At 41.3% G+C, this 12,597-nt stretch overlaps 1 protein-coding gene across 1 annotated transcript in view; it reads left to right on the forward strand.

The window, feature by feature from the left end:
* The window catches only part of LOC114808671 (exocyst complex component 2-like), a 164,093-nt gene that overhangs the window by 38,345 nt on the left and 113,151 nt on the right, over window positions 1-12,597 (forward strand). Inside the window, exons 6-9 of the mRNA XM_039910964.1 lie at window positions 390-535; window positions 627-708; window positions 1,571-1,673; window positions 11,486-11,604. Coding sequence (XP_039766898.1) covers window positions 390-535; window positions 627-708; window positions 1,571-1,673; window positions 11,486-11,604 — 450 coding nt within the window. The remainder of the gene's footprint in view (window positions 1-389; window positions 536-626; window positions 709-1,570; window positions 1,674-11,485; window positions 11,605-12,597) is intronic.

Consider the following 12,597-nt stretch of genomic DNA (forward strand, 5'->3'; position numbering starts at 1 on the left):
AATTTAATTTGAATAATTTTGTTGAATCCTAAAGAGACACATTCTATATCAAATTATTTTAGGGTGCTAATTGACTGAACAATTTAGCATAGTGGCCAAAACAAACTCAGTCACCACAGTGAAATAAAAGCACTTACATTTGGAAAATGTGGGTTTTTTAATTGTTCAGAGGTTTCACCACATCAAAGGGCCAACCTGTCAACACTGAAGTTGTTTTAGCAGGCTACATAATATTTCTAATAAATCTCAGATTTAAAGAATAAAAATTTGTTCTTTTCTCATGTAAAGTGCCATAGTTACCCAGCACTAATTTTAGGGCCCATTTATGTATTTTCAGTTTGCTTTGAAGTGACCTTATTCTGTTTGTTTGTTTTTTTCTTCTAAAATAGGGGCAAGTAATACAGCTGATACATTGTTTCAAGAAGTCTTAGGTCGAAAAGACAAGGCAGATTCAATTAGAAATGCACTTAACGTTCTTCAGCGGTTCAAGTTTCTTTTCAACCTCCCTCTTAATATTGAAAGGAATATTCAAAAGGTAGGGCTGCCTTTTAATTTATCTTTGTAGTTTAAAAAAAGGTCTTGTTTTCCTTTACTGACGGTCTTCACAATGCTCCTTTATCTCAAAGGGTGATTATGATGTCGTCATCAATGACTATGAAAAAGCCAAGTCACTTTTTGGAAAAACGGAAGTTCAAGTTTTCAAGAAATGTAAGAATCTCTTAAAGACTTAAGTGTTATGTTGCCCTTCAATAGGAAAAATAAGAAATATGCATTGTCTGAAAGTGTTGCAAGAGTTTAAATTTATTGATATATTACTTCAAACAACTCTAGCAACTTTTCTAGCTGTGGATTTACACTTGGAGTAAATCAAAACCGAAATCAGTAGTTTCCTTTAGTTATGGTGAGTAAGTATTAATTGGATTTCTGGAGTGTCAAGTGCAGAGTCCCACAGGCATAGCATAATTTAATGTCAGTCAATCAATAAATATTTATTAGGTGCTTACTGTGTGCAAGAGCACTGTACTAAGCACTTCGAAAGGAACAGTACAACAGGGTTGGTTCCCACAACAAGCTTACAGGCTAGGGGGAGAATTATTCTGTTACTCAGGTTTCTTTTCAGATACGTTTCAGGCATCTCTACAAAGGGTAGCCAGGAGGTGTTTAAACTGTGATTTTTAACTGTTAAAAAGGTAGCTGGTGAGAATGCAAAACCAAAATGATTTTAAATTTTGCTCTATATCTCATTAACTGATGCTGTCAAGTAACGTCATATTGAATCTAACTTTAGTGCCTTATACAGGAAAATCCAGATTTCAGACTCTCCCTGCTCAATCAGAGCAATGTAATTTATAGTTGTGATGTTGATGTTAATAAACAGTTTTGAAATTACTCTGACCATTTAGTATCAAATAACACTGGGGAGGAGTGGGTGAGTGAAATTGCTGTATATATGGGACAATGCCATAATATTTTGCTAAATTAATTGAGGAATCATTTGAGGATATAGGAAAAATGTACTTTTCAGCCTCAGTTACATTTGGGAACACTTTTGTGTGCTTCTTTTTATTAGATTATGCTGAAGTAGAAACACGAATTGAAGTCTTAAGAGAACTACTTCTAGACAAATTACTGGAGACTCCATCGATCTTACACGATCAAAAACATTACATAAGGTGATTCTCTTATCTAGTACTTTAATACCTTCTTTGAGGGTGTACATTATCAAGATATTGTTTAAATTTAACAAAAACCCATACTATTAGAAATTTAGTTCCTTTGAGATGTAATTGTGTTTCAGATTTTAGTCTTGAATTGTTTCATTTAAATCCTTTAAAATTTTCCTAGATTGATCATGCCCCCTGAGTGTAACACAAGAAAATATTTATTCACATACTGTATTCTCATTCTTGCAAACTGTTGTATTTCCAAAGAAAGATAGAGATATGTCTTCCATGTAAAATACTTTGACTTCCTCCTCCCTCAAATTTGGACATCCCTCTACAAAGGATTAGCAGTGGAAAGAGACTTGGATGATAGCAAAGTCAGCTCCTTGGATAATTGAAAAGTAATTTATAAAGGGCAGTTACCGATGAACTTCCAAAGAACCTGCTGCAAGGTAAATCCATGTCTTCTACCCAGAACAAAGAAGGGAGACATATCACCACCTCATCTCTTGCCACTAGCCCACACTTCAGGATTTATCTTACTGCTGTCCACCCAGTTCTCAACCCACCACTCTCCACTCCTGCTGATGCAGACAGGGGTTTTAGGGGCTTCAAAGTCGACAACCCTACTGATCTCTCTAGATAGTCCTGAGGAAAGTTGTTTTTCCTCTATCTGATAGGGTCATTGCCCTCCTCTTCCTGTCCACCCAATGGCCTTGTTATCCTCTGGGAAAACCTGTTCTGCCACTGTCCTGCCCCCTGCACTCAACTACTAAGTCCAGCAGTGAAGAAAGAAGTAGATCACAGCTTCTCTTCCATTCCAGAGAAATGCAAGCTACCTCCTGGTGTGCTTGAGAAGACAAAGATTTGATAGAAGCAACTTCATACAGTTGCAGTCAGGGTTTAGTCGAGATAAATCCCCTTCTCTTTGCCCTACTTCAGCAACTGCCATTTTAGTCTTAGTATATTGGCACTCTAGGTCATTTTCATCGTCTATGTCCATCATTCTGCTCTGGACCCCTATTTTACTTTAAAAAAAGAATATTATTTGTTAAGCACTTACTATGTTCCAGGCACTCTACTAAGGTAGATGCAAGTTAATCAAGGTGGTTTCAAGCCATGTTCCACCTGGAGCTCAGTTTTCAGCCACATTTTTACAGAGGAGGTAACTGAGGCACTGAGAAGTTAAAATGATTAAGATTACACAGCAGACAAGTGGTGGAGTCAGATTAGAATGCAGGGCCTCTGACTTCCGGACCATATCCTTTCTACCAGGCCATATCGCTTCTCTCATCATCATCAAAATGTCAACAACTGATTTGAGTGTGTGTACCTACAACTTTGCCTCTACCAGTCCTATTTGTCCTCCGGCAAGTGAGACTTTAAGTGCTGGTTTTCCAAATGCCTCCTGACCAACTGTTTTGTGCTTGTGTAGTTGTACATTCTGGCTCTGGCTTCTTGCCCCCTTATTTCTTTGTACCTTCTCTGGCTTCCCAGGAGTCAGACAGGGAGCTGTTTGGCTTTTTTCACTCCATTCTCCTCTTGCGGGGAAATATGCTTTAGAAGAGCAGAATAACTGATTTAAATCCAGGAGGGCAGAATAAACATTTTAAAGTCATAGTGAAGAATAATATCAGAAAATGCAACATAAAGTTGCTGGCAGACTACTGCAACAGAAAGTCCAGGTTAGTGTAAAGCTTGAGAGAGGTAGCTCTTCTTGAACAAAGACATTGTGAAGTTTGGGATACTGAGGCAAGAAGTGGAAAATAGAAATGGGATAGATGTAAAAAGGATCTGTTCTTTCATACTGACAATGAGAAAGGGAGTGTTAATAGGCCCTCCAGATCAGTAGCATCTTCTAGAAAAATGAAAAGCAAGTTCTGAAGTAATGATCGCCTAACAGTCACTGAAAATCAGTATGTTATTTTTATAAATGTGCACCAACATTTGGAACATCCTAGAAGAGGTGGGATTGTGGCAGGTTTTTAAAGATGGGAAAAACTATGACCCGAGCCTGCCATTGTGCTATACCATAGTAAGTACTTAACCATAAGAAGAAAAGAAAAAGAGGAAACAGTGCATGGTAGGAACAGTTTGGTTGGCAATCAGGAAGCCAAATAAGCAAATAATGTCATTTTCTAGTGTGGCTCTTGCCTTTAGGGATTTGTAATAACGGATTGGATGGGTACTGCCTCTGCCTTCATTTTCACACTTCCAGCCTCTTGTTCCCTGAAGAATATCTGTAACATGTCCTAGTGGATAGAGCACAAGCCTGGGAGTCAAAGGGCCTGGGTTCTAATCCTTGCTCTGCCACTTCTTTGCTGTGTGACCTGGGAAAGTCTTTGTGCCTCGGTTACCTCATCTGTATAATGGGGATTAAGACTGAGCTATTTGTGGGACATGGAATGTGTCCAAACTGATTAGTTTGTATCTACCCCAGCACTTAGTACAGTGTACAGTGCCTGGTACATAGTAAGCACTTAAATACCATAAAATATTTTTAAAGTGCCAACTGGAGAGATGGTATGTGCAGCTGCAGCTGTTATCGGCACATTTATAGAGTTTAGTGGGAGAGCCATATTATAATGAAACTGTGAGGCAAAGTGACTTTTGGCCTGTTCTATTATGTACCACACCAAGCGAATGTGGAATACTTACAAATAAAGCTAACTCAGATATCCACAGTGAGAGACAGCGTGGTTAAGCAAAAGCCTTGTTTGGCCCATAGTTTAGAAACAAATCTAACTGGAATTTCATCTCCTTTAATTTATTGGGCCCATTTTCCACTAGAAGAGGTAGTGATCAGTGAAGACCTAAAGGCTGAGAGCCAGAGGAGGGAGTGGCAGTGCAAGCATCTTGATTATTCCAAATATGAAATCATCAGTAGCCAAATCAAAAGATAGCAAAATCTATTTCTAAGGGCCTTCAATTCTTGCTTCAACAGAATCTAGGGAAACATTTCCAGCAATTCATACCACAGACCTGTATAGTTGTCCTTTGTATTAATGAATTTCAACATCAGAGGCCATTTCTTCTAAGTGGAGCCTGTGCAGCTGGAGAAGGAATTACAATCTCAAACCATGTTGTGCATACACAAAGACTCTCCATTATCATGCTGACATGTTTCCTCTTAGTGCTGTTTTCACTTTAGGCTTCTTGTCTAATGATACTTAAGGAGCTTTGGCTCAGAATTGTTCTTTTCTGGATTGCACTGAACCATGCTGGTCTATATATTTACAGCAACCGCCCAGTTGCCAGTTTTTGCAGTTTTCAGCTGGGATGCAACATTGTCTAAGGTTTTGTTTATACATATCCTTAAAATGTTTTGTTGTCCTTGTTTCACTTTCCCAGATTCAGCTTACCAGCCGTTTGAATATCCTACTTCGCTTATTCTCTTCACTTGTTCAATAAATCATATTTGAGTGCTTACGGTGTGCACAGTACTGTACTAAGCCTCTAGGAAGCAGAGTTGAGAGATACGTTCCCTGCCCACAAGCAGATTACAGTTTAGAGGGGGAGACTGACGTTAATATAAATAAAGAATAAATGAAAGGTGTAAATCCAAATGCAAGGGTGAGGCAGAAGGGAATGGGAGAAGGGAAATGATGGCTTAGTTAGGGAAAGCCTCTTGGAGGAGATGTGATATCAATAAGGCTCTGAAGCTGGGGAGAGTGATCATCTGTCAGCGAAGATGAGAAGCAGTGTGGCTCAGTGAAAAGAGCATGGGCTTGGGAGTCAGAGGTCACGGGTTCTAATCCCAGCTCCACCGCTTGTCAGCTGTGTGACTTGGGGCAAGTCACATAACTTCTCTGTACCTCATCTGTAAAATGGGGATTAAGACTGTGAACCCAACGTGAGACAACCTGATTACCTTGTATCCCCCCAGCACTTAGAAAAGTGCTTTGCACATAGCACTTAATAAATACCACCATTATTATTATTATCTGTTAGATATGAAGGGGAAGGGAGTTCCATGCCAGAGGCAGGACTTGGCCGAGGGATCGGCGGCGAGATAGATGAGATCGAGGTACAGGAGGTTGGTGTTAGAGGAGTGAAATGTGAGGGTTGGTTTGTAGTAGGAAATCAGGTTAGGTAGGAGGTGTCAGTGGTGAGGAGTTTCTCCAGTGTTGCAGGGGAGAACATCTTCAATAATAGGAAACTGGCTTTGTTCCCAGAACTTGTTTCCGAACATGTCTTGTCATTTAATATTGATTTTTATTCTCTAAGTGGCCTATTGCTAAAGGAGTCGAAAGTGGGGTCTATGGGCACCATAAAGAGGGGTGGACCTATAAGTCTGAAGCTTAATATTGTGCTACTCCCACACTGCTTGAAATTTTCCCAGATGATGTGCTGGCCACCTTGCTTAGGTGTTTTTGCTTCCTTGTCTACTGTTGCATCAGCCATTGGTGAGATGCCTAGACAACAGAATTCTATGACAGCTATTAGCTTTATCCTCACTCCACCTTTAATCCTTATGTACATATTCTTTATTTATATTAATGTCTGTCTCTTCTCTCCCCGACTCCCGACTCCTATACTGCCACTTCTTTGAGGATGGGGAACATGGCTAACAACTCTTGCTACCAGCATTCTCCCAAGCTGTTGGTACAGTAGCTCTGCATACAGTAAACGCTTCATAAATACCACTGATTGATTGGCTTTGTTTTTTATATGACTTCCCTGGTGCAGGCTGATATTGTTCACTAGCTTTATTTACACTTAGCATCAGCCCATATTACCCGGCTGCTTTGTCAAAACAGATTATACGTCTTCTCATGGACATGTCTGTAGGGAGCAGTCCTCTACATTCCACATTTTTTTTAATGGTATTCGTTAAGGGCTGACTATGTGCCAGGCTGACTATGTGCCAAGCTGTTCAGTTTGAAAACCGTGCATGTCCCACAAGAGGCTCACAGTCTCAATCCCCATTTTACAGATGAAGTAACTGAGGCAAAGGGAAGTTAAGTGACTTGCCCAAGGTCGTGCAGTAGAGACGTGGCAGAGCCAGGATTAGTGCCCAGGTCCGTCTGCCTCCCAGGCCCGTGCTCTTTCCAGGGGCCATGCTGCTTCAGCATTTCTTGCGTGATCGTTTCTTGGGCTTTCAATGATGCTTGAAATCTATTGAATAAGATGAGTTTCTCAGAGGAATGGGAGCATATTCTAATACTGCATTCAGGTCTAGTTGCCTAAAGCTGCTTAGAATAAATTGAACAGATCCTCGTCTACTATACTTCCCTGCCTTATCCCACTGGCCTAGGTGACACACATCTCCCAGCACTTAGTATAGCGCCTGGCACATAGTAAGCACTTAATAAAAACCGTAATTATTATTATCTCAGAATCTTAATGAATTTTCCAAAGCAGCCAGATTTGATAAGCAATTTCTAGAGTCCAGATCTACTCAATTGTCTCATGCTGTTGAAGGTCGATGGCGACCATATTGAGATGTTGGCAGTGCTCCCTGTACTTTTCCTGTGTCTGACATGCTGCTGAGATCATGTCTGCAGTGCCACTCTGTGATCTGAAGCCACACTGGGATTCCAGGAGCATTCTGTCAATGATATTCTTCAGTAGCCAATCCAGGAGTATTCTGGCTAAAACTTAGCCAGCAGTGGAAAGTAATGAGATATGTCAAAAATTACCACAGTCTTTCACCTTTTTCTTGAAGATGGAGGTACTAGCATCTCTTGGATCCTGTAGCACATTCTCATGTTCCAAATTTTGAGGAATAGCTTGTTTGTTTAAGCTAGTTGTCCCTTCCAAGATTCTAGTATCGATCAATATGCCAGCAAGTCTAGGGCTTTTCCATTTTCAGGGCTCCGACTACCTCAGTGCCTTCCTTGGTGGAAGGTATTCTAGGTTTCAAAGAGCCTCATCTTCAGTAGAAGAAAGCATGTTGATGGCAGATGTCGTTGCCATCCTTGCTGGACTCTCTCTGTCTGTGATGAGAATGGAGCCATCTTCACTCTTCGGGTCACATAATTTCTTTAGTAATGAAGGTATTTTTGGTCTCATGGTGATCAGCGTAGCCTTGGATCTCTTTTCCCCATTGGCATTGCACCCCCTTTGTCCACTTGATTTGCATATCACGACTCTGGGTTTTGTAAGCCTCTTTCTTTTCCGAGTCCTGCCACAAGTTGGTGTAGGCTTAGTAGATGTTTCTCTGCAAGTAGATTCTATCCTTGATTCTATTTATTGCTATTGTTCTTGTCTCTTGATTCTATTTATTGCTATTGTTCTTGACTGTCCGTCTCCCCCGATTAGACTGTAAGCCTGTCAAAGGGCAGGGACTGTCTCTGTTACCGATTTGTATATTCCAAGCGCTTAGTACAGTGCTCTGCACATAGTAAGCGCTCAATAAATACTATTGAATGAATGAAAAGTAGACATTTTATCTTGGAGTCATTTCCATCAAACCAATATTGGTGGCTTTACTTGGGTATGCTTAAGGTCTCTACTGTTGCCTGGCATATGTTATCATGGAAAAATGCCCAGTTCTCATTTATGTTGGCATTTATAGGGTTCTGGTCCTACAGGTGGTTGTGGTATTGCTGCAGAACTCCTTGTAGATGTCTTGGGAAGCAGCATGACTTAGCGGATAGAGCATGGGCCTGGGAGTCAGAAGGACCTGGGTTCAAATTCCGGCTCCGCCACATGTCTGTTTTGTGACCTTGGATAAGTCACTTAATTTTTCTGAGCCTCATTTACCTCATCCATAAAATGGAGATAAGCGTGTAAATCCCATTTGGAACAGGAACTGTGTCTATCCTGAATAATGTGTATAATAATAATAATGTTGGTATTTGTTAAGCGCTTACTATGTGCAGAGCACTGTTCTAAGCGCTGGGGTAGATACAAAGTAATCAGGTTGTCCCACGTGAGGCTCACAGTTAATCCCCATTTTATAGATGAGGCACAGAGAAGTTAAGTGACTTGCCCACGGTCACACAGCTGACAGTGGTATCCACTCCAGTGCTTAGAACAGTGTTTGGCACAAGTAAGCATTTAACAAGTACCGCAATTATTATGCTCTCATGTTCCAGGAACTTGACATTGGTAACTGCTTTACAGCACAACTGTCATATATTTATGTTACTCATACAGCTTGTATGTTGGTTATCAGAAACTGGAACTTTCTGGCCCAGCAGCCTGACTCTAGGCGAAAGGAAGCCTAGGGCAACTTCTCAGAAAAGCTGCAGGGGAAGGGATGTGAAAAAAAGCTGATATTTCTTGTCTTTCTAACGTGAAACCTGTTGGGGTCATTCATTCATTCGTTCATATTTATTGAGCACTTACTGTATGCAGACCACTGTACTAGGCGCTGGGGAGAGTACAATACAACAATAAACAGACCCAATGATCCTACGGTCTAGAGAGGTTCAGTTCTCTCCAGCTGCTTCTCCTGGCAGAGTTGTCGTGTCTCCTGCCTTCATTCACCTTCCTCATGCATTGTTTCTGCTTCTACTACTTCTCTCTTGCCCAGTGCCACTGGCCACCCCCCAATCATTTTTCAGGGCCACAGATTAGTATTTTTTACTGTACTTATTTTTTAAAGCATTTTCAGTAGTCCGTATTAGACTTTCAACATCTGTTTGCCAATGAAGTGAAAGATCCTGGAAAATATAGTGATTTCCTTACAAGTAATTTCCCAAATGACAACAACTTTAGAAAATGGATCTTCTGGGGGATAGATCAAATTTGGCATCAGTAAGAATAAATAACTTTCAGTCTGATTTTTTTCACAGCACATTCTCTCTAAAGCCACCACTTATTAGAGAAGCGCTTAACAAATACCAACATTATTACTTATTCTGCCACTGATGATAATTGGGAAAATGCCTGTTTTAGAGTAAAGTACTACATCGCCATCTAGTGGCTCTTCTGATACTTTATTCTCACTAATAATAATGTTGGTACTTGTTAATCGCTTACAGTGTGCTGAGCACTGTTCTAAGCGCTGGGGGAGAAACAGGGTAATCAGGTTGTCCCACATGAGGCTCACAGTTAATCCCCATTTTACAGATGAGGGAACTGAGACACAGAGAAGTGAAGTGACTTGCCCACAGTCACACAGCTGGCAAGTGGCAGAGCCGGGAGTCGAACTCATGACCTCTGACTCCTAAGCTCAGTCTCTTTTCCACTGAGCCATGGTGCAGAGCACTGTTCTAAGCGCTGGGGGAGATACAGGGTAATCAGGTTGTCCCACATGAGGCTCACAGTCTTAATCTCCATTTTACCAGATGAGGTAACTGAGGCACAGAGAAGTTAAGTGACTTGCCCACAGTCACACAGCTGACTAGTGGCAGAGCCAGGATTTGAACCCATGACCTCTGACTCCCAAGCCCATGCTCTTTCCACTGAGCCACATGCAGCAGCATCATCCAGAAGGAAACCTCTCCTGCTCACTTCTAAATGACCTTTATAAAGAAGGGTAGGCAGTATCCCATTTTCAGCGGAACTGGGACATGCCATCCACAGTCTCAAGTGGCTGCATTCCCAAATTCAATCATTCATTCAATTGCATTTATTGAGTGCTCACTATGTGCCATCCACACTCTCAAGTGGCTGCATTCCCAAATTCATTCAGTTGCATTTATTGAGCACTCACTATGTGCAGAGCACTGTACTAAGCACTTGGAATGTACAATTCGGCAACAGAGACAATCCCTGCCCAATGACGGGCTCACAGTCTAAACGGAGGAGAGAGACAGCAAAGCAACAAATGCAGCACAGCGTGTATAGTCTTTATAGCGTGACAGATATAAGAAAAGTGTGTCTCTCAGGGTAGGAGATGGAGATATGGGAATCCTCTGCAAAGAGAGAGAAGTTGAAGCCATGGAAGTGAAGGAGTTCTCCAAGGGAGTGAGGATAGATGGAGAATAGAAGGGGACCTAGAACTGAGCCTTGAGGGACTCTCACAGGTGGTAAGATGAGATTTTCAGCAATCAGATGTGGAACAAAGCTCTTCAACATGAGATAATGCTCACGGCAATACAGTTTGAAGGATGGGACGTGAGGAAAATGCATGATGGGAAAATATCCAAGCATCTTCCGTATGAAGATCTATAAGGGTTACATGCACAGTCAAGGAAGACAGAAAAAATGATCTAAAGAAATAGTGATCGAGGATTGGGCTGTCATTCATTCAGTCGTATTTATTGAGCACTTACTATGTGGAGAGCACTGTACTAAGTGCGTGGGAGAGTACAATATAACAATAGACACATTCCCTGCTGTCAGGGGAGTACTGCAGCAGACAGGCTAGGCTGTTAAACAAGATTAAGGACAAAGGTTGTCATCTTTCAGCGGAGACCTCATGAAGTATTCTGATCCCTGTCCCACATGGAGCTCACAGTCTAAATTGTAGTAAGAAAAACTATAGTATTTGTGTCACACACTCTACTAAGCTCTGGGGTAGATAAATGATGACCAGGTTGGACACGGTCCCTGTCCCACATGAAGCTAACAGTCTCAAGAGGAGGGAGAACAGGTATTGTAATCTCTCTTTTATAGATGAGGAAACCGAAGCACAGAAAAATTAAGTGACTTGGCCGAGGTCCCACGACAGGCAAGCGATTGAGACTCCATTAGAACCCAGGATCCCAGGGCCATTCTTTTTTCACTAAACCACACTGCTTCCTCATGCATGCAAATGTGACTGAAAAATCCAATATGTGACCAAACTCTCTTTCACATTGTGTATACATAAAGATAATTCCTTGCTCCATTGATGCATTTGTCTTATATAGGGTTTTTGTGCCTTTTCCTAATGCACAGCAATGTAAATACCTAACCGGTGAATGTTGGGCATTTTTTTTCAGGTACCTTTCCGATCTCCATGCAGATGGTGACCCTGCTTGGCAGTGTATTGGAGCCCAGCACAAGTGGATCATTCATCTCATGCATAACTGCAAAGAAGGTTATGTGAAAGAACTAAAAGGCAAGATTCCTTTTACCCAAAATCTTTATTTTGTTCCTGAATAATGATTACTCAGTTTTTCAATTTTCATTTTCTCAGAGACCAGTATTCCAGATAATGAAATACCCAAGCTTTCAAACGCTTCTCTGCCTATTAGTATCTTTCCCAGAGACTGAATCAAAGAGAGAAGCAGTGTAGCCTAGTGGAAAGAGCCCGGGCCTGCAAGTCAGAGGACCTGGATTCCACTTACCTGCTATGTCACCTTTATTCATTCATTCAATCAATCATATTTGTAGAGCACTCTACTAAGCGCTTGGGAGAGTTCTATATAAAAATAATCAGTTACCCTCTAGAGGGAACAAGTCAGAGAAGCAGAGGGAACAAGTTAGAGAAGCAGCGTGGCTCAGTGGAAAGAGCATGGGCTTTGGAGTCAGAGGTCATGAGTTTGAATCCCAGCTCTGCCACTTGTCAGCTGTGTGACTGTGGGCAAGTCACTTAACTTTCTGTGCCTCAGTTCCCTTATCTGTAAAATGGGGATGAAGACTGTGAGCCCCTCGTGGGACAACCTGATTCCCCTGTGTCTACCCCAGCACTTAGAACAGTGCTCTGCACATAGTAAGTGCTTAACAAATACCAACATTATTATTATTAAGTCACTTCACTTCTCTGTGCCTCTGTTCCCTCATTTGCAAAATGGGGATTCTCTCCTATTCAGCTGTGAGCCCCTTGTGGAACCTGATTATCTTGTATCTACTCCAGCACTTAGTACAGTGCTTGTCACATTAGTAAGCACTTAACAAATACCATAATTACTAATCATTATGATTATTCTCTGCAGAACACAGAAACTTCTGATCATTGGATTCTAGGCTCATGCCAACGGTTACCTCCTTACCTTTCTACTCTTTTTTTCCACCTTCCAACGTCTTATGAGCTTTGAAAATGTGGCTTTCCCACTGATGACAGTCATGGAGTACATTTTCCCACACACATGTGTTATCAATCAGAATCCAT

This window comes from Ornithorhynchus anatinus, chromosome Y2 (genome assembly GCF_004115215.2).
Source record: "Ornithorhynchus anatinus isolate Pmale09 chromosome Y2, mOrnAna1.pri.v4, whole genome shotgun sequence".
NCBI lineage: Eukaryota > Metazoa > Chordata > Mammalia > Monotremata > Ornithorhynchidae > Ornithorhynchus > Ornithorhynchus anatinus.